Source organism: Alternaria alternata (assembly GCF_001642055.1).
Source record: "Alternaria alternata strain SRC1lrK2f unplaced genomic scaffold CC77scaffold_1, whole genome shotgun sequence".
Classification (NCBI taxonomy): domain Eukaryota; kingdom Fungi; phylum Ascomycota; class Dothideomycetes; order Pleosporales; family Pleosporaceae; genus Alternaria; species Alternaria alternata.
The window spans coordinates 1,307,934-1,329,396 of NW_017306190.1; the positions used below are offsets into that span (position 1 = coordinate 1,307,934).

General features: G+C 51.7%; 7 protein-coding genes across 7 annotated transcripts; 2 read left to right on the plus strand and 5 right to left on the minus strand.

The window, feature by feature from the left end:
• Positions 1–104: 104 nt before the first annotated feature.
• On the minus strand, positions 105–1,737 carry CC77DRAFT_923996 (homoserine acetyltransferase; the record flags this gene model as incomplete). The annotated part of the gene is made up of 2 exons (XM_018533779.1): positions 105–829; positions 882–1,737. 2 exons carry the CDS (start codon positions 1,735–1,737, stop codon positions 105–107), a joined length of 1,581 nt encoding a protein of 526 aa, XP_018391587.1.
• A 1,089-nt stretch (positions 1,738–2,826) lies between these two features.
• Positions 2,827–5,644, plus strand: CC77DRAFT_28312 (F-box/WD repeat-containing protein pof1). Its single transcript, XM_018531017.1, has 5 exons — positions 2,827–3,797; positions 3,851–4,506; positions 4,559–4,921; positions 4,974–5,322; positions 5,373–5,644. The coding sequence occupies exons 1-5, from the start codon at positions 3,285–3,287 to the stop codon at positions 5,556–5,558; spliced, it is 2,067 nt and encodes a 688-aa protein (XP_018391588.1). The 5' UTR covers positions 2,827–3,284; the 3' UTR covers positions 5,559–5,644.
• Positions 5,645–6,136: 492 nt separating this feature from the next.
• On the minus strand, positions 6,137–7,402 carry CC77DRAFT_978820 (LamB/YcsF). Its single transcript, XM_018536016.1, has 3 exons — positions 7,028–7,402; positions 6,556–6,975; positions 6,137–6,505 (listed from the first exon to the last, which is right to left on the minus strand). Exons 1-3 carry the CDS (start codon positions 7,159–7,161, stop codon positions 6,292–6,294), a joined length of 768 nt encoding a protein of 255 aa, XP_018391589.1. The 5' UTR covers positions 7,162–7,402; the 3' UTR covers positions 6,137–6,291.
• On the plus strand, positions 7,251–11,830 carry CC77DRAFT_1015492 (hypothetical protein). The gene is made up of 5 exons (XM_018524036.1): positions 7,251–7,781; positions 7,844–8,957; positions 9,022–9,045; positions 9,145–11,522; positions 11,572–11,830. Exons 1-5 carry the CDS (start codon positions 7,725–7,727, stop codon positions 11,722–11,724), a joined length of 3,726 nt encoding a protein of 1,241 aa, XP_018391590.1. The 5' UTR covers positions 7,251–7,724; the 3' UTR covers positions 11,725–11,830.
• Positions 11,831–11,889: 59 nt separating this feature from the next.
• Positions 11,890–13,317, minus strand: CC77DRAFT_1069092 (hypothetical protein; the record flags this gene model as incomplete). Its single annotated transcript, XM_018529088.1, has 3 exons — positions 12,573–13,317; positions 12,438–12,537; positions 11,890–12,350 (listed from the first exon to the last, which is right to left on the minus strand). Exons 1-3 carry the CDS (start codon positions 13,005–13,007, stop codon positions 11,890–11,892), a joined length of 996 nt encoding a protein of 331 aa, XP_018391591.1. The 5' UTR covers positions 13,008–13,317.
• A 1,090-nt stretch (positions 13,318–14,407) lies between these two features.
• Positions 14,408–15,953, minus strand: CC77DRAFT_1056269 (hypothetical protein; the record flags this gene model as incomplete). Its single annotated transcript, XM_018527893.1, has 3 exons — positions 14,408–14,417; positions 14,487–14,650; positions 14,706–15,953. The coding sequence occupies 3 exons, from the start codon at positions 15,951–15,953 to the stop codon at positions 14,408–14,410; spliced, it is 1,422 nt and encodes a 473-aa protein (XP_018391592.1).
• Positions 15,954–19,082: 3,129 nt separating this feature from the next.
• On the minus strand, positions 19,083–21,386 carry CC77DRAFT_1015495 (dihydroxy-acid and 6-phosphogluconate dehydratase). The gene is made up of 2 exons (XM_018524037.1): positions 21,261–21,386; positions 19,083–21,211 (listed from the first exon to the last, which is right to left on the minus strand). The coding sequence occupies exons 1-2, from the start codon at positions 21,329–21,331 to the stop codon at positions 19,477–19,479; spliced, it is 1,806 nt and encodes a 601-aa protein (XP_018391593.1). The 5' UTR covers positions 21,332–21,386; the 3' UTR covers positions 19,083–19,476.
• Positions 21,387–21,463: the final 77 nt, after the last annotated feature.

A 21,463-nucleotide genomic window follows, 5' to 3' on the forward strand; every position in this document is an offset into this window, starting at 1 on the left:
AAAGCTTCAACAAACGCCCGCAATGCATACATTTGGAGTCCAACGACTCTTCCAGTACGAAGAGACCCGAACGAAGAAAACAATAGTACTTTGGAGTAACGTGCTCATCCAAGGAAGTTCTGCACAGCGCCACCGACGTTCTGGAGATCGAGAAGGAAAGTATCATGGCCAAACAAGCTCTTCTCTTCCCCGAGTTCAATATGCGTGACATTTTTGTTGCCAGTACGCTTGAGCGTTGTTGCTATTTCCTTCTGCTGCCACGCAGGGAACAGGATGTCGCTAGCAACACCCAAAACGAGAGTCGGAGTATTTGCGAGAGGCTTCAGGCCAGCCACGAGATCGGCTGGTGGTTCATTGCCGTCAGTCTGCGCTACAGAGTCGACATCAGCAGGCTGCTCTTTCTCCTCGTATGGTCGATCAGGCAAAGTCAAGTTGCACACATCGCTGCTCGTGTCAGACGTGATGTCGTGGCCATCCAGGTAAGCCTGCATCTTGCCACTGTTCGCCTTCCGCACCTCGTTGATGCGATTGCGGTGCTCTTGTCCTAGATCAAACAGGTCCATGGCCTTGGAGACGTAGAGCAAGCTATTCGGATCATACTCCAAACACCATTTTTCCCCCGCGTGGTCGAGGTAGGTTTCGATGAGAAAATCGGGGCAAAGCGCCGGTGGTCGCGAAGGGTCTGCCCGCCGTCGACCAAATCGTTGCTCCCATTCTGGGCCGCTTCGGTATGTGACTGTGGCAATTTCTCGTGCAAGCTTCATACCACCATGTGGAGGGATGCTGTCATAATAGAAACCGCGATTCCAGTTGGGGTCCATCATGAGCACTAGGAATAGGTTAATAACTGCGCATGATCCATGCCCCTCCTATGTACTAACCTTGACGTTGGGTGTGTCTCATAGCAATGCTGTATGGGTGACTGCGTGCACATCCACTTATGCTGACAAGACGGCCCACGCGGTCAGGAAACAGTGTCCCAGCGGCTAGACTTTGCATACCACCCATACTCGATCCTACACTCGCATACAGCTTCTGAATGCTAAGGTTGTCCAGCAGTCGGAACTGTGCGCGTACCATGTCCTCCATTGTAAGAATTGGAAATCGGGTCGCGTATCGTTCGCCGTTGGCAGGGTCGATTGAGGAAGGTCCAGTCGAGCCGTAGCATCCTCCGATTACGTTTGTGCAGATGATGAAGTATTTGTCTGTATCCAAAGGCTTTCCTGGCCCGATAAACCTCTCCCACCATCCCGGCTTTGTGTTCGTTTCTGTGCTGTGGGCATGACTAGAAGCGGATAGCCCAGTATGGAGTAGGATGGCATTACTCTTGTTCGGGCTGAGTTGCCCCCATGTCTCATATGCAATGTTGAACTCTGGCAGTATGCCGCCCCAATCGAGGAGTATGGGCTGTGTCGAATGGAAATTCAGGGTGTGTCCAGAGGTATATGAGGGTTCGGGTCCTGAAGATGCCCGCTTTCTCGAAAGAGACACAGAGCGAGCCTCTTGAGCGTCGAGGCATGGGAAGGAGAGGGCGGGGTTTGACGATTCAACTTCTCGAGCGGCGGCGGCATGTTGTGCTTTTCGTGGTGTCTGCTGGTGCAACTTTCTGGTGGCTTGGTTCGACTGCCGTCTTGCAAATAGCAGCGAAGTCTGAGCTGATCTTTTGGCGAAGCATTGTGTAGTTGTTGCGGATCGTGCTGTTCGCGTGCCTGCGAACAGGCTACGGGGAACGCTCATGGCTGTACCGGTTGCCCGCAGCACGCGCGGATCGAGGGCAGAGGTATGCGAAAGTGGAGACGAGACGGAGAGACTCCATGATGACGCGATATTCACGATGACAAACGGCTGGACCGTTGCCGGACCGTCGTGCGAAAACTTATGGAAATGCGACGATGTCGGATCCAATGACGTCGCGGGGAAATTGCGTGCTTCCCTCGCACGTTTCCCGTCCTGCCAGTCTGCTTCGGGTAAGCAAGCCGCCTCTACCCAGGCACATCCAGGGCTGGTACCTGAGAACACAACGACACCATGCTTAATATGACCTGATGAGGAAATGTATATCGAGTTCATAGTGCAATTTTGATTTCGCGCAGCCTCCTGCGCATCTCAACCCTGAAACTCTGCCTCAACCCAACCAGATGATCTCTGCTCAAAGAATGCTGGAGCTTCTACACCACTGGCACTCTATCACTGCCTCGCCGACATGGTGCCTATATTTGGGGTGTTCATCAATGTCTGCAGTACTTTTGCCGCACAGAGCTTGGAGAACACAAGAAATGTGCTAGCATGTCACCCGAGATCCCCGAGAACATGTAGCCTGACAATGCGTTATCATCTAGAGATGCATACCATACATCATCGAACATGACATAGCTTCAAGAGTAGAGGTGATAGTTTGGCTCATCCGACCGAACCTTGGAAGAGGTACCAAAGTAAGGTGTTTGAGAGCTGGAAACATCATGGCGAACTTAGGGCGATCGATCGAGCCTTTACGACGGGAACCGTGCACACCCTCTAATGTGTTCAGACTGTGCTAGCTAAGCATTGAGCAAAAAGGAGGTGCAAGCCGTGACCGCCATGACATGTGAGTTCTTGAGTCTGAACAAGGGTCTCTTGTGATTATGAAATCCTGCTCGTGACCGTCGTGACTTTAAGCGCCGTGCAAATGGGTGCTCAGGTGGTGTTGCACTACGCCTGAGGCGTACAACGGTGCAATTCTCTGGGTGACAGGTGACGGCAGCTGGACATCGATTATCAGACAGCTAGACGGCTCGGTACTACGGAGTACTCGAGGAATTGGGTCTCAACCATTTGTTTTGCGCTTGTTGGAGTCGAGGGAACCATGGCGGTTTGGCGTTCGCAGAGACAACACAATGCATGAAACATGGCCTGCACCTGACCCCCTGGGGCGTTTGACGACGGGCGTCTAATTATGGCCTGCACTCAAGATGCTGCACAGGAGATTTTACAGGCAAACTAGGCTCAGTCGTCTCAAGTGCATATGCAGGGATGGTGATGTGAAGCTTGGAAATGGACGTCTGAGGTTCCAGGGCTGAGTGATGTCTTGGCCGGCCGCCGGCGTCACCCAGTCGCGCCTACCCACTCGAAACCTCCGCAGACCTCCTTCCCTTTCTCCAAGTGCGATCCTCTCCGTAGTTGCGCCCTGTTGGACGACGTATACACCCGCCTGAATCCCCCGTCGCTTTCTCCCCTGCTGCTACACAGAGGGCGCCGTGCCATACAGGGAACGCCATACCGCATCCGAACTCTGCAGGACCTCCGTCATGGACTCGTCCGACTACTTCACACCCGTCCGGGAAGACCGAGATGCTCCAGGGCCGCAGACTGAAGACTCGGATACCGACATGGCCGCCTCTGCCACCGCTACAGCCTCCTCTTCGCGCTCCACCATGTACACATCACCACACCCGCGCAAGCCCGGCCGCATGTCTCGATCGGGGGCACCACGGCCCATAATCACACCTCAGAGTCCCTTGAGTTCGACCATACCGCACAATCTCCTTCCCTCGGCGCCTGCTTCACCGCCTACACCGGCGCCCAGTCCTACGCCGACCCAGCGAGTGCCCGACTGGAGCACCGCAGCCGAACACGAAGATGGCGACATCAAGAGCATACGAGCGCAGTTTGGCGATATGAACAGGGCGGAGCGGATGCGATTGCTGGGAGAGCTGCTGAATTTATGCGACAGTCAGGAGTTGAGCTTCGTGGCCGAGTTTGTCAGCCCCAGGTTAAAAAAGGACCCCTTCATGGTCCTTCCCACCGAACTATGCTTAAGGGTGGGTTCCGTACCGAAAACTTCTATCGCCGAGATCGCTGACACATCGTACAGATTCTAGAATGCGTCGACGACCCCACCACCCTCGCTCGGGCGTCGCAAGTGTCCAAGAAGTGGCGCGAACTCGTCAACGATGACAGTGCCTGGCGGTTGCTGTGCCAGAAGTACTCCTTCAGGGCTCTGTCGAGAGAAGAGAGGATCGAGGAGGATGACGCAAACGATGAGATGGAGGATACCGACGCAAAATCATGGTGGCAGAACGACGAGCGCGCACCCAGGATAGAAGACGTTACCGAGAGAGAACACGTCGAAGTTGGCCCATCATCAACTGGCGGCGCTGAGGGTCTCCGGACGCAGAGCCTCGATCGAGCCGCTAAGAGGAAGCCATCCCAGCGGAAACAGCAGGCTACCACATACCGATCGCATTTCAAGCAGCGATACATGGTTGAGACGGCATGGCGGAATGGAGGAGTATGCGACGCGCGGCAGATTACCCCAGATCAGGGTGTAGTAACCAGTCTGCATCTGACGAACAAGTACATTGTGGTTGCGCTCGACAATGCGAAGATACATGTTTTCGACACAGTAGGTGATCACCAGAAGACGCTCCAGGGACACGTCATGGGCGTATGGGCCATGGTGCCTTGGGGTGATCTTCTGGTCAGCGGTGGATGCGATCGCGACGTGCGCGTGTGGAATCTTGCGACTGGGTACGATTTTTCTACACACTACGCGATCATCATAGCTAACAGATATTGCTAGGTTTCCCCAGTTTACCCTCCGCGGCCACACCTCGACAGTCCGATGTCTGAAGATGTCCGATGCGAACACGGCTATATCTGGGTCAAGGGATACCACACTTCGCATCTGGGACCTCAAGAAGGGTCTATGCAAGCATGTGCTCATTGGTCACCAGGCTAGCGTCCGATGCCTCGAAATACACGGCGATATCGTTGTGTCTGGCAGCTACGACACCACAGCGAAGATCTGGAGCATATCCGAGGGCAAGTGTCTGCGCACACTCACTGGTCACTTTAGTCAGATCTATGCGATCGCCTTCGACGGAAAGAAGATTGCGACAGGTAGTTTGGACACCAGCGTCCGGATATGGGATCCCAACGATGGGTAAGTCCGATTGCGTACCACAATATTATCGAAAACTAACTCTCTCGTGTAGCAAATGCCTGGCTGTGCTACAAGGCCACACCTCGCTCGTCGGACAACTTCAAATGCGTGACGATATCCTTGTTACTGGTGGATCAGACGGCTCGGTCCGCGTGTGGAGCCTCGCAACATATCAGGCTATTCACCGATTAGCTGCCCATGACAACAGCGTTACGAGTCTACAGTTTGACAACACCAGGATAGTCAGCGGTGGCAGCGATGGTCGCGTCAAGGTCTGGGATCTCAAGACTGGTGTTCCCGTACGAGAGTTGAGTAGCCCTGCCGAGGCTGTCTGGAGAGTCGTATTCGAGGAAGAAAAGGCTGTTATCATGGCCAGCCGGGGCGGTCGCACCATTATGGAGGTAAGTTAATTGCGCACAATCACACCAGAATGACATGCTAACGTGGTTAGGTGTGGGACTTCTCACCACCTGCCGAAGAGGATTTCGACTCGCGATCCTCCACCCCAGCGAGCATGCCCGATCATCTGGACGTCGAATACAACCGACCGCGATCAGCCATCCTTCCTGCAACATCGCCACTGGTTCAAGATACTGGTGCAGGTGACGTGACCATGGCCGATGCAAGCGATTCATAAGGATACGACCAGCTATGGTGGAGCACGACTAGTGCAGTAAAGGCTTTCATGTGCCATTCTGGCCTTCAGATACCACAGCCATGACGACGCTGTGACTGAGTGCGATCGTATTGGAAAATGCCGCGAGAGTCGCATAGGCTGCACTCTACGAGTCGCAATTTGCCCAGTCGACTACCCACAGCCGAGACGAACGGTAACTATGGGCTCATTATATGCCCACTGGCGGTCACCGATATAGCACTCGACCGACAGATTTTGTTGTTCGATTATACCCCATGAAAGCTTACGCACACGAGAGGGCAGATATGTTGCGTAATGTGGAAGCAAAACGAGAGGAAGATCGATGACCGACTTGCATATAGGGCGTCTTGATGCATCCATGGCCCATGTTCGGCATGTAATCGAGGGTGCTTGGATCTTATTTGAATTCTTTGAAAATGTATGCATGAAACAGGAGCGTGGGCCTTCGAATGACTTGGGTTAGGAAATAGGTAGTGGAGTTCAGTGTGAATAGATTTATCAATACTCCTCAAATATGACCAACGCGTGCCAAGAGCCTTGCAATTTCCAAATGCTATCGTGTTAGTTAAGTTCGAGATCTACTTAATGTTCGAGTTGTATGGCGATGCTCTTATCGGTATTCTACTATGACTACTCATGTTGAAGCAAAAACCTTTTGTAGCTCTCATATGACATTCGTAAATTGGAGAGACATTTTCCATACGAGACTTCTTCAAGACTTCCCAAAGTGCTTGTTGTTGAATTGATCAACAATCTCCCTCGCCGCCTTCACAATCTCCACAGCTCCAGGTGAATCAGAATGACAACACAACGAGACCTCGTGGTCGCCTATGGGGAGTTTCACCTCCTCACCCGTAACGGCGGTAACAGTCGCATTCTCGACTTGACCTTGAACGTGTTTCCTCGTCTCGTCTGGATGCCACGGCCTGTATGCGGTGAGCATGTTAGCGTGAATGTAGTTGTTGACATAACGTACTTCTTCTTCCGATCAATGACCAACGTTCCATCTTTGCTATACTTGACATCTCCATACAACTCGGCGACGAACGGCAATCCAAGCTCCTTCGCGACCTCCTCATGCAAGGTACCCGCAAGACCAAACACAGTTGTCCCTTTGGGTACTCCGGCATAAACTGCTCGACACACCTCTTTATCCCGATACATCATCCCGTACAACACGCCGTGTGGTTTCACGTGGTGTAGTGGTACGTCTTCTGCATCTAAGAATGCTTTCAGGGCGCCGACTTGATAGCGAATAGCCGCTGTCAGTTCTTCAGGCGACATCTTGATCTCTCGTCGACCAAACCCTTGAATATCGGGCAGGCCAGGATGGGCGCCGATGGCTATGTTGTGCTTTTTGCATGCGAGCACCGTTTGATGCATGATCAATGGATCCCTGATGCATTGTTAGACTGAGTCGATGGTATGACCATAGGTTTTTGCCTTACCCGGCGTGGAAACCACATGCTATGTTCGCGTGGTCAATGAGTGGAATCAACTCATCGTCTGGACCACATTTGAAGTTTCCGTAGCCTTCTCCTAGATCTACATTGATCTTTACGGCATGTTTGATAGCTGGCATTGTGGAAAACTCTTTCTGTGAAAACGCGTCGGCAAATGGGCGCGATATACTACGGTCGAGATGTGAGATACCTTGTGCTGTTCCTAGAGTATGCCCAGGCAGGCGTGATCAAATGCGCATCCAATAGTAACGGCACGGTTGGAGTAGTTGGAGTAACCTTCTCGGATCGGAGGTCACACTCTCAAGCTACTCGGCGAATTTACACAGCCATTCGACCTGTCTATCAACTCCCCACTCCCCCAATAGTTATTAAACGCACTTCACGCGCGGCGTCATGCCCTAATGCTTGTTATCGAAGTCGACCCCGCCTCTCGAAGCTCCGCGGTGACGTCTTCAGACTCGGGGACACTTCGGCAGGAGTGGTGTATGCCGAATCACCAATTACAACGCCTTCGCTCCAACGGGTGGAGGTAGGATATCGGCGCGAAAGGGGAATGGCGGAAAGTACAGAAAGTGTGGGGTCATGATACGCTACTGCATTGCCTCCAACGACGAGCTTCATAGAGGTCGCATGCTCGTGAGAGTGTTGGATGAGATAGTTGCGTTGAAAATACTTCGATCCAATGTCTAATATTGAGAAACTACGAGTGCTATTGATTGCGAATCGTGGGGAGATTGCGGTACGTAGATTGCGCCGCGGAGTGATTCCGTTATCGATAACTGACATCACCTGCACGGACAGGTGCGCATAATCAGGACTGCAAGGAAACTCGGTATCAAGAGCATCGCCATCTATTCAGAAGCTGATGCTGCATCGCAACACGTGCGTGATGCCGATGAAGCCATCCTCTTGCCTGGTAGCAATGCGACTGCGTATACGGACGAAGAAGCTGTTCTGCGGATAGCTAAGGAAAAGGGGGTAGATGCTATCATTCCAGGTTACGGGTTCCTTTCGGAGAATGCGCCCTTTGCGAGACGAGTGGGTGATGCAGGTATCGTATTCGCAGGGCCGTCTCCAGAGGCTATCGAGGCTTTTGGCGTCAAGCACACCGCCCGAGACCTTGCGGAAAAGGCCAATGTTCCCATCGTACCTGGAACTAAAGGCCTGGTAGAGAACGAGGAAGCCGCCGTAAAGGAAAGCGAGCGCATCGGTTTTCCCGTCATGTTGAAGGCGACTGGTGGTGGTGGCGGTATGGGACTCATCACCTGTAACAAGGTTGAAGAGGTGCGCGAGGGGTTTCGGATGGTGCAATCAAGAGGAAAGACCCTTTTCAAAAATCCCGGAGTGTTCATCGAAGCCTTCTACCCTGCTAGCCATCATATTGAGGTCCAAGTATTCGGCAATGGCCAAGGTAAAGCAATTCACTTTGGCGAACGCGAATGCTCCATTCAAAGACGACATCAGAAAGTCATCGAAGAGTGTCCAAGTCCGTTTGTGGAACGGCAGCCAGAGCTGCGAAAGAAGTTGGGGGACGCCGCAGTACGCCTAGCTGAATCGATCAAATATGGTTCTGCAGGCACCATCGAATATCTCGTAGACGATAAATCCGGCGATTTCTTCTTTCTAGAGATGAACACGCGACTCCAAGTCGAGCACGGCATTACAGAACTCTGCTACAATGTGGATCTGGTAGAGCTTATGCTAAAGCAAGCAGATGCACAGTTGGCGGGCAAGCATGGGCTCGATGACGAGACCTTGAAGCATATGCAGCCATCAGGTCCAACAGGTTCGGCTATCGAAGCTCGAGTCTACGCTGAGAACCCGCTAAGGGACTACGCACCATCTCCCGGACTGCTGCAGAAAGTGGCATGGAAGGATGTTCCTGGAACTCGCATTGATACCTGGGTTTTCACAGGTAAGTTGTGCCTGTACGAAATGCATGTGAGACATACACTGACTTCGTATCTTTACCTTTGCAGGAGTTCGTATCACTCCCAATTACGGTATGGCGCTCTATTCTTCTTTACATTTGTGATACACGGATCTCATCATGAGATCTGAGCCTGGATGGAGTTCGTCAATCATGTGCTAACAAACCCTAGATCCTTTGATAGCGAAAGCAATGGTTCACTCCCAATCCAGAGACGGGGCTATCGCGTCGATGAGGGAGCTTCTTACACAATCTACTATAAGCGGTCCACCTACAAACCTCGAATTTCTCGCCAGCATACTGGACGATTCGCATTTCAAAGAGGGCAACACTATGACCAGCTTTCTGGAAAGCTTCAACTATACGCCTCATGCTATCGATGTCATCTCAGCTGGCGCATATACCTTGATCCAGGATCTTCCTGGGAGGCCGACAGTCGGTAAAGGTGTGCCTCACTCTGGGCCAATGGACCCAATATCGTTTCAGATTGCGAACATGCTTGTTGGGAATCCACGATCGAAGGAATCTCTAGAAATCACGTTAAGTGGACCAGAACTGAAGTTTGTTGGTCCTGCTATCGTAGCTTTGTGCGGCGCTCCCATAGAGGCAACACTTGACGACAAGGAGTTTCCCTTGTGGGAGAGCGTGAAAATTGAGGCTGGTCAAAAGCTCAAAATCGGAAAAACAACAGGTGGAGGTTGCCGCTCCTACCTAGCCATCTACGGAGGCTTTCCGTCAGTTGCAGAGTACTTTGGCTCAAAGTCAACGTCGCCGCTTGTGGCGATTGGAGGCTACCAAGGCCGTGCACTTGCCCCCGGTGATTTACTACAGATAATGAACAAGCTTCCAGAAGACTTCACAAGTACTTCGCTTCCGGAAGAGCTGCGACCGGTCTATAAGACAAACTGGGAGATTACGGCTATGGTCGGACCCCATGACGAAGGCTACTTCGACCCGAAGTTTATCGAGGAGATATACAACACTGAGTGGAAGGTATCTCACAATGCATCGCGGAGTGGAATTAGACTGGTCGGGCCGGTACCGAAGTGGGCCCGTAAGGATGGCGGCGAAGGTGGCGCACACCCCAGCAATCTAGTAGAATACGGATATCCATTGGGTACCTTGAACTGGACAGGGGATGACCCATGTATCTTTCCAGTAGACTGCCCAAACTTTGGCGGTTTTACCAGCAGCACGACGGTCGTCAAGGCAGACTGGTGGAAATTAGGACAGCTCAAAGCAGGCAACACCGTGAAATATATCCGAGTCGGACTGGAGGATGCACTGAAGAAGAGAAAGAGAAACGATAATTTCCTCGACTCGATTGAGCAAGCCATCAAGAGCGAAGACGGATTCGACAGCATCGAGAAATTACAAGGCGCACATTGCAATTTTCACGAGGGCGATATGGGAAAGGCAGTTGTGTGGGAGAGGGAGGGTAACGCGAGTACTCCACAGGTTCGGTATCGTCAGGGAGGTGATGACCATATTCTGGTCGAATATGGTAATGAGGAGTTCAATCTCAATCACCGCTGCCGTGTCACTGCCTTGGAGAACGCATTGCATTCAGAATCAACTCCAGACATCATCAAAGTCAACCTTTACAACACCGTTGGATGCTGTACCACGCTGCTCCTTCACTACAACGGCTCTAAACTCCCTCGTTCGGTCCTCGTCGCACATCTCCAGTCTATCGAGTCAAATCTCGGTGATTTGAGGAACACAAAAGTCCCTACGCGCGTATTCAAGCTACCCCTCTCATTCGAATCGAAACTCCAAGACGAAGCAACTCAACGCTACATGACGAACCAGCGACCACATGCCCCCTACCTGCCCGACAACCTGAGTTTTGTAGCAAAGAATAACGCATTTACACCACAACAACTCAAAGAAATATATCTTACTGGCCAGTTCATGGCAGTTGTTGTGGGCTTCTTCTGTGGCAACACCGTCTCACTTCCTGTAGACCCACGTCAGCGCATTTCGGCCCCTAAGATGAATCCGAGTCGCGTTTTCACACCAGAGGGTACTCTAGGTTGGGCAGGTAGTTGCATGTCCATTTACCCTGTTGATTCTCCAGGCGGATATCAAATGATCGGTCGAACAGTCCCCTGTTGGGATTATTACTCCTACAAACCTGGTTTCGGTAATAAGCCATGGATTTTCCGTGACTTCGACATCCTTACTTTTTACCAGGTCAGCGAACAGGAACTCGATGATATTTTTGCCAAATTCCGTGCGGGTAAATATGAATGGGAGTTTGATGAGATGGAGTTTGACATGGCACAGCACAATCAGCTTCTAGAGACGACGAACGACGAAGTGGGGGAGATCAGAAAGAAGCAAGCTGTTGCGCAAGACGAAATGACGAAAGCCGAGAACGAGAGCTTGGAACGTTGGAGGAAAGAGAAAGCTGAGAGTCAAGTTGATGAAGGAACAGTGGAAAAGCTGCTGGACGATCCTGCGATTGTGGGGGTCGAAGCGCCAGTCGATGCGAATGTATGGAAGGTAGAGGTCAGTGAGGGGGACGAGGTTGGTGACGAGAATGTGGTGAGTTTAGATAGGGGATTGTTCATTTGGCGATGCTAACATGATGCAGATCGTTATCCTTGAGGCGATGAAGCTAGAGATTGCGGTCAAGACGCCAGATTCGGTGACGAAGGCTGGAAAACTAAAGGTCGAGAAGATTTTGGTGAAGCCGGGTGATACCGTGACAGCCGGAGGCCACCTGGCATTGCTGCGCAAGAGCTAGCTGGGGAACAGGTCTTAATCAATCACCATCTGCACATGTCTGATTTACTGTGTGATGATGTTGCGTACACTATGTTCATGTGTATACAAGCTGAGGTATAGCCAATGTCTCATTCTATATTCACGAATCTGCGCTTCTATCAAACTATTGTTGTCTTCAAACCAGCTAAAATTCCAGTTCCTCCATGTTGAGACGGGTACCGCAGCTAAGTTCCTTAGCCGGCTTCATATCTGCCCTGCCCCAATCATAGATAACCCCGCGTTCCACGAACGACTTCTTGTCCCAGACAATCTGCTCCATTACCTTCGGAACGCCAACATCCAAGATAGGACCACTAGTCGTCATCATGCCTTCGCCCTTATCCATGAAGCGCATATACTCGTCAAGCAAGAGGTAGCTACTAGCCATGGAGTTATTGTCCTCAGGTAGGTAGCACGGAAGGTGCTTGTGTCGATCACAGAAGGTTTTCCATTGTTCCTCAGTAACCAGAAACTTCCTTGAGTCACGCTTCCAGGTTTCGTTATCATTCTCACCTGCAACAATGAGGCACTGGAAGGTCTTCCATCGGAATGGCGCTAGCTTCTCGATGTTGGCGATCATATCTTCGTCCCAATTGTAGATATTGACTACAGTGTTGAGCTTGAACTTGACGTTGTACGTCTCGCATCACCACGCGATTCGACATAGCTGGTCTGCGTTTTTCCCGTCGTCACCGCGCCCAATTTTGACGTTTGTCCGAGCATTAAAAGAGTCACAGGAGATAGCCAGGATATCCAACCACTGGGAGTTCTCCTGCATCCACTTCTCGGTGACCTTGCTACCGTTACTGACGATACTGATGCTTCGACACCCAAATTCTCTTTGCAGTAGCGAATCAGACTCGAGAGAAATTTGGGGTGGAGGAATAGTTCTCCGCTGGCGATGTTGAGCTTGCGCATACCGGCTTCTTTCAGAAGTTTCAGGCCTTTAGGAGCCTTGTCGTGCGTTAGAATGTATGAGCTGGTCTCAGTGTGGAAACAGAAGCCACATTTGTAATTGAATTCCTGAGATGGGAAGTAGTTGGCCGAGACAGGAGTATCTGGTGGCTTAGATGGGTGTGATGCTTCTTGTGCCTCGAAGACCGGACTTTCAGCAGGAACTTCGTGGACGGCAGTTTCATGAGGGAAGTTCTTGACTGGCTTTGAGGCAGACTGTTTGTGGACAATGTAGGCGCATGTTGTAAGAACTACAACGACGAAGAACCGAAGAGCAGGGACTTCTGACGGTAGTGATAGCAGAACCATGACTGATGAATGTCTTGAGAAGCCTACAAGATCGACACCAAGCGCTATATGATAGCCGAGCTCTTCAAAAAAAACGGAAGAACCGGACGGTGCAGGATGTACTGTTGGTAGTGATTAGGTGTGATATAAGTAACAAGAAATTGTGGACATGTTGACAGCGACAAATCGCTTTCGTGCTTGCTCGCAACAACTTCTTTAACATACAAAGCGAGGGCGCTTGCCACAAACGGCAATCAGGACGAACCAACAGCGGAACAGCATGAAAGCGATAATATTAGTCCCTTCTTCATGCTTTCGAGCGTGCCGTCCCGCGATCTTCATCTTGCATGTGGTCTACAGGATGTGTCACATGATGCTAAGGATGGCGCATGCGGGGTATACATGGGCCTTATTCTACCTTAACTTAGCTCGGTAGACCTAATACATACGACTATCCTCATCCGCACCCTACAGGTTGTCTCAGCGTCGTAGTTGTTAGTCAGTATCATGAATCCATCCAAGCTCCACAGCTTTGCTATCATCTTTGTCCTAGGTATACCCCCGACGTCACTGATTTCAACTTCTTAGCTAGATAGTGACCCTTGACTAGGTGCGCCTGGCGCGGGGAAAGGTAGTCTCTGCGCGTACCTAGCTCAAAATTGCAATCTGGTACACTACTCGGTCAGTGATGATCTTCGCAGCTGGATGCGTGAGAACAGCAACAGTCCACTGGCTGTCAAGATCCAGGACAAACTCGACAATCAAGGCTTTCTTACGTCTGAAGACTTGAACCCGTTTATAGGTCGGGCCATTGAAGATGCATTAGCTAAGAAGCCTGTCCAAACGCTAAAGCACTAAGGTCGACGTGAATAGGTCAAAGGAGGAGAGCATCACGGAAATGACGAAGAGCCTTAGCGAAAACGGACTTTGGCAGAAGGTAATGGTCAAAAGACTTGGGGATACGTACTTTCTCGGTACATCACTCCATGATGACCTATGAAGGGCGAGCCATTCATGATTTCCGTAACCCATGAGCTCCAAGCAGAAAAGGAGAGCCTTCAAAGGAGAACTATGGCGAGAACGAGAAAGCCAGTCCGTGACTTTTGACAGGATAACATGGTGAGTAAATGAAGTCAACGAGATCGCGCTTAGCTCAACGTGGTATTTGCCAGTTTGGAAAATTTTCGTTTGTTGTAAGGCGGATCTCAAAAATATCACAAGACGGCACAGATTACCACTGCGATGCTAGATGCAGCGATTCGGAGGATTTAACAAGTATTACAAGCGTGAAAACAGTACATTCGTACAACTACTAAAGTATATATATATATATAAATCCGTCAGACCAATACCAGTCGTCAAGCGTCTTCGAAAGGCGAAGTTCGTTACAGGTGTATCAACTTTCCATCATTGCTGACTTTTTATCTAAAGCTACAAGAAGCTGTCAGCAGGTGTGACCAAAGCAAGCAACTACTACCCAATGATCTAGACTAGACTGACTTGACCACAGGAGCAACGTTGACATCAGGCAGCTTGACGAGCGGGCCGTTGATGTTGGGGAGCTCGGTTTCGGGACTTACGTTGAAGTCGTTGTTGTTGCCGGCAGAGTTGCCAGAGCCGGCAGAGTTTCCGTTTCCGTTTCCGTTACCGGCTTGGTTGTTGTTCTACATCGATGTTAGCATGAGAGTGCAGATGACAATATGTTGGAGGAAAGCTTACGCCATTGCCCTGACCGTTGCCGTTGCCGTTGTTGAGAAGCGAGTTACCGCTGCCAGCAGTGGCACCAGTGACGGAGCCTGCGGTGGTGGAGACGGAGCCAACAAGACCGTTGACGGCGCCGGTGACGCCGCCGAGGACCTCGCGCCTCAAGACATTGTTGGTGCCTACGAGACCTCCGACAGCACCAGTGACAGGCTTGACAGTGTCGGTGGTCGAGCCAGTGTTTCCCTTAGCAGAGTTAACAGTAGTGCCAACAGTGCTAACAACACCGTTAAGGGTGCCAGTGACACCAGGGATGAGAGTGCCTGCGCGCTTCATGACACCATCAACGCCGACGAGACCTCCAACAGCACCAGTGACAGGCTTGACAGTGTCGGTGGTCGAGCCAGTGTTTCCCTTGGCAGAGTTAACAGTAGTGCCAACAGTGCTAACAACACCGTTAAGGGTGTCAGTGACACCAGGGAGGAGAGTGCCCGCGCGCTTCATGACACCATCAACGCCGACGAGATCTCCAACAGCACCAGTGACAGGCTTGACAGTGTCGGTGGTCGAGCCAGTGTTTCCCTTGGCAGAGTTAACAGTAGTGCCAACAGTGCTAACAACACCGTTAAGGGTGTCAGTGACACCAGGGAGGAGGGTACCCGCGCGCTTCAAGAGGCCTCCAGTGACGGGCTTAACCGTATCAGTGACGCCGGAAGTGGCATCACCGGTCTGGAGGGCGCCAGTGACCTGGCCGAGGAGAGAGAGGAGCTGGGTCTGGCTCAGCTTGCTGAGGTCAAGACTGTCGGTAAGACCACGGTTGAGAAGACCCTTAGTGAGGGAGTCGGTGGTAGGGCCGACGGTGACGCCGTTGAGCAGACCGCCCTGGCCGTCAAGGACGCCATCGACGATAGGTCCGGCAACCTGGACGCCCTCGACGGTGCCAACAAGACCACGCTTGGCATTTCCTAGGATGCCACCGAGAGGCTTGAGGTTGAAGGTGTTGCCGTTACCAGCAGCGTTGCCGGTACCAGCCTGGTTGTTGTTACCGTTGGCATTGCCAGCAGAGTTTCCATTGCCGTTGTTCTGGCCGTTGTTGTTGCCGTTGCCAGAGATCAAGTTGTCACTGCCAGCGCTGGGGTTGGTGACAGAGCCGACAGTGCTGGTAAGACCACCAACGAGGCCAGAGACAGCAGCAACCTGGGGAGTAGGGGCTGCGAGAACCGAGGCGGAGAGCGCAAAGACGGATACGGCGATTGTGGAACGCATTTTGATGGTTTTGTTGATAGTCGACAAGGAAGGACGAGTATTAGAAGTCTAAAGCGAAGTGAGCGACTGGCAAAGAACGAAAGTGAATGTGATGAGTTGGATGATGACTGTTTGGTGGTCTACAGAGTGGTTTATATGTCTACCCAGATGCTCACCACTTTGATACACCGATTCAGTTTGTCCAGCCGATCGACAATCTACTGTACGCTAAAGCCTCAGGCAAGCTGCAGCCGTCGTTGTAGGGCCAGGCATTCTACACCAGGCTACACCATAGTGCGAACGCTGGGACTACAGCTTGTCTAGTCATGTCATGCCGCACGCATTGTCGATCTTCATACATCTGCTGGCCGATGTTGCCGTTCCCAATGAGGCTCTGGCACGTCGACCACTATGAAAGCTTATTGGTCGTCGTGAGGAGTAAGATTGGATGTTCTGGGGTATAATCCACACGTACTAGGGTAAAGGGGACTTATGGCCTCATCTTTAGCGCGTATCTAAGGGTGGATCCCGGTCGTCGAGCTTCCGGATCGCTGCTTGGGATGTTCGAGTAAGTTGTGTTGCGCCACAGATGTCGATGTGCCTATTAGCTTTGGTGGGGGATTTGATGTTGGGTTGGGGAATTGGCCCCGCGGGCGATATTGCGAAGGGTCGTCGTGACAGTGCGTGAGTTTCTGTCACCCTGAGCACTCATCTCGTGGAGCATGCATGGCAGGTACGGCATCCTAAGGCTTGCTGTTCCACGTGTTGCCCCAATGGATCCCTTGGGGTGCTTCACGTCTGCGTTGCAAGGCTGCTCCCCTGACGATCTACGTCTCTCGGGAGATGTGCACCCCAAGGCGTCGATCTTGCGTTTTCGGAAAAATGCTTCAACACCATCGGCAGTTTTTGTCTAGCGCGTCGAAGGCCCAAGCAGACTCAGACTTCGTGATGTACGCTGCTAACGAGATAGGGGAGATCTGCCACACTAACGCACATCTAGCGCAGGACGCTATGGCAGATGCCTTGGTGGAGCGCAATACAGTTCGCCGATATGCCACTCTGCGGTTTTCCGGTCTTCGATGCGAGCGCAACTCCATGTCGTCCAAGCAAAGTGTTGATGGCCTTTTCGTCGCTACTTCTTGTTGCCGGCAAGATCTCGCCTTTTTCTCCCGGACTTCAGCCTGTATTATCGTCGATCTTGCTATCCAGACTCAAGCAGCGCAGCGACCTTGCTGTCCACTACGAACACCTGACCATCTAGCAAACACTCCAAAACACCGGGTCAGGGGTGCAACAAGCTATGCTGCACGGAAACCATGCTCCCGGGAGTTGCGCATACAGATCACAGTACTCGCCCTGCATCGCCATCCAAATGATTTGCGCGACTCCTTTGCACCTCTTTAGAGTTGCGGAATTTGCCATGGTGAAGTTGAGGCTGTAATGCTGCAGGTGCAGCGACGTGATGAAACACCCCAGGTGCTGTCTCCAGCCGCAACACGGTCAGTGCTTCCACGTGCGACCCCTCAGCAACTTCCTCAGAGTTTCTCAAAACCCACCGAGATGACGGTGCGGAACTCAATCTACACCATGTACGCAGAAAAAGACAAAGGGATTAGGGATGAGATGTGCCGAGAGTCACCGGAAGATTCTCCCGCATGTTCTATTGCTTTTCATCTCGGAGTTTTTCCTTGGTCTCTTCTTTGCTTCTCATATCGATCAAGGCCCAGGCGCTCTGGGACGTTAACAGCCCTGTCATGTTCAGCCATCAGCTCTGTGCACCAACTATTTTCTCAATGCATCTTGAATAGTGTCAAGACGGCTCATGGCATGCACCTTTGTCTTCGATCGTAAACAAATCTTCTCCGATATTGTGTGGACATCCTCTATGGACGCTCGTTGGGTGGTGAGGGCTGGTGTAACAAGCTGGTCAATGAGACGCTGCATACTGTATAGCTTATTGGATACCTCACATTGAACAGGTGATAAATAGATACATAGCAGCGGCGTTCACAATGGTTGCACACCTAACTTCATAACCTTGGTGATTACTCGATTAACCTTAGTTCTATCTCTATGTGCTTGTCAGCGTCTCATATCTTCATGGAAGAATCTGTGTGCCGTATCTCTGCAAATTAGAGTCCTTGAAGACTTGCAAGGTCCCGTCCAGTTCGACTCGTCATTAGACCAACTTGCCGCTGTCCAAATAATGCGACCAGCATGGGTGAGGGCATTGGACACTGGCAATGCGGCCTATATTATCTCGTCATTTGTTTCCATGCAATCGTTATGTGGGAACGACGGATTCCGTCATGTAGCCCTCTTTACAACAGCTAAGATGTGTTCGGTTGTCCGGCATTCGATGAGAAACAGAATTTCTTCTAGCATAGTAGAAGCACGTAGAACTCCTTGGTCCATTTTCGTCCTTGAAGGATCAAGCGTTGATGTTGCTGTGTCCCCTATGTCCTTGCATCATTTCTGAAGAGTATCAAGCACTTGAGACATAATTCTAGATGCGTATTCTTGGTCTCCTCTACAGCACAATGTCGGCTTGGCCCACAAACACAACCAGAGGCTTTTCATATCAATCAAGCAGTTTCTACCTTCCGTGAATTACCGTCAAAGCAGCGCATCCATCCTTGTGGTTCTTGGCTTCCCAAACGCAACATCATCACTCACTGTGGTGACGCCAGACCTCAGCTTTCAAGTATACAGGTCCGCAATCCAGCATCTGCTCGGTCAGATTCCCTGCACCCTCACTCCTACCAACATGACTAAACCGGACTCATACATCACTACCATCATCTATCTGCTCAGCTGAGATGAAAAGGATTTGTATCCCCCACGACCGCCTCCTCATACTAATCGCCCCACTATGTACCAAGATCTCCAACATCAGCGACCCCACTCGGAGCAAAACAGGCGCATTCAGCGTTCACAAGCTGGATCATGCTTCATACCCTACCTTCAGTGAGGTAGACTGTCGCGAAATAGCGCCCAATGATATATATCCACACTATCATTTCACGGACGTAGTCTTTATGGTGGGACGATATGACAAATGCTGTGGGAAGATGATAGTAAATGTGTTTGTTAAAGATTTGGTCCCATCCTGGCTTGTTTGTGCACGGCATGGTACAAGGGTAGATCTTCGTTGGCTATGATGGATATATTATCGAAGAACCTGGTGAGGTGAACGCAGCTGTTCTTGCTAGACCTGGATTGACTGTAGGGAGTTCCCTGAGGCGGTAAGCAGGGAGATGCAAGATTCCAGCGGAGAAGCGCAGTTCCTATTGTGGTACATGATGAAAGAGGTGAACGGGAGAGTACTAGTAGGATCTTGAAACCAGGATGTCGCCGAGTTACCGCTAACGAATGACCATGCTCGTGGCATCGCAGCGATGACAGTCTGATTGAACCAGAACGAACAAGGAAGTCACTAAAGATCAAATGTACAATTATCGTCTGCCTGAACTCCAAACGAAACTTTTCCAACCCCGAGTGTATACATATACATGCAGACATAAACGACGTAAAATCATAAAGATTACTCTGAGTCAGTAACGCAGCCCTGGCTAGCGTCCTTGACAAACCGCGCGTACTTGAAAAGCGTACCCTTCTGATACTTCAGTGCGGGCGCAGTCCACTTCTTCCTCCTCTCTGCTAGTTCTTGCTCGCTAACAGCAATGTTCAGCTCATTCGACTCGGAGTCAATGGTGATCTCATCACCGTCCTGGACCAAGCCGATGGGGCCACCTTCTTGCGCCTCGGGCACGATGTGACCGATCAAGAATCCGTGACTGCCGCCACTGAAGCGGCCGTCTGTGATGAGCGCGACATCCTTGCCGAGACCGGCGCCCATGATGGCAGAGCTGGGCTTCAGCATCTCAGGCATACCGGGGCCGCCCTTGGGGCCTTCGTACCGGATGACAACAACGGTCTTCTCGCCCTTCTTGATTTCACCCCGCTCGAGAGCAGAGATGAAGTCGTCCTCGGCATCGTAACACTTGGCTTTACCAGTAAATATGGTACCCTCCTTACCAGTAATCTTGCCAACACAGCCACCGGGAGCAAGGGATCCTCTCAGGATTTGCAAATGACCGGTAGACTTCAGGGGCTCGCTGAGCGGTCGGATGATCTTCTGCTCAGCGGGGAAATCTCTAACGTTCTCCAGGTTCTCTTTCAGCGTCTTGCCAGTCACAGTCATCTGGCTACCGTCAAGGAGACCTTCCTTGAGCAGGAATTTGAGGAGCGAAGGTGTGCCACCAATGTCGTGGATATCGGCCATGACGTACTTGCCGGACGGCTTCAGGTCTGCCAGGAGCGGAATGCGGTTGCTGACGCTCTGGAAGTCATCAATGGTGAGCTTGAGGCCAACCGAGTCTGCAATCGCGATCAAGTGAAGAACAGCGTTGGTCGAACCACCCGTGATGCTGATGACAACCATGGCGTTCTCGAACGCTTCACGCGTGAGAATGTCGCTTGGTCGGATGTCCTCTCTGAGCAGGTTCTTGATAGCGCCACCTGCTGCCAAGCACTCGAGCATCTTCGCCTTGGAGTTGGCCGGGTTGGATGAAGAGCCAGGTAGCGACATGCCCATTGTCTCAATCGCAGTAGCCATTGTGTTTGCTGTGTACATTCCTCCGCAAGCACCCTGCCCGTTGCAGGCATGTCTGATGATGTCGAAACGCTGGTCTTCGGTGATTTCGCCTGTAATGAATTGGCCGTACGCCTGGAAAGCGGAAACGATATCGATCTGCTGATTCTCGAGGGTCTTGGCGCAGCCAGGTTGGATAGTACCGCCATACACCATGAGCGAAGGCCTGTTCACACGTCCCATGGCCATGATGACACCAGGCATGTTCTTGTCGCATCCGGGGATGGAGATGTTCGCATCGTACCACTGGCCGCCCATGACTGTCTCGATTGAGTCGGCGATGATCTCACGCGACTGCAGCGAGTAGCGCATGCCCTTTGTGCCCATGGAAATACCGTCACTAACACCAATGGTGTTGAACTGCATTCCGAGCAGGCCGGCCCTCTCTACACCCTCCTTCACCTTGTGGTTCAGGTCCATCAGGTGCATGTTGCACGGGTTGCCCGAGTACCAGACCGACGAGATGCCGACTTGAGCCTTGTTCATGTCCGTTTCGCTCATGCCGGTGGCGTACAGCATAGCCTGCGAGGCGCCCTGCGACTTGGGCTGCGTGATGTGCTTGCTGACCGAATTGAGCTCTTTGTCGGCTTTGGCGGTGCGGGCTGCGGAGCTGGAAAGTGCACGTCTGCAAACAATTAGACTTGGTTCTCGATTTCGCGGACAAAAAAACTTACGCTGCGTGCCATTGCGGCCGCGGCGAGCACCTTGCGCGCGCGAGAACTCCTCCAAAGCGTGCGAGAGACATTGTGGCGGGCTGACTGCTCGTTCCGTGGCGGATTGCTCATCCTAATAATTTAAACATGCGAGCTCGGAGGATGCGGGGACGGGGAAACTAGAGCTTCTCCGAGTCGATGCGTGGCTGACCAATGAGGAGCGA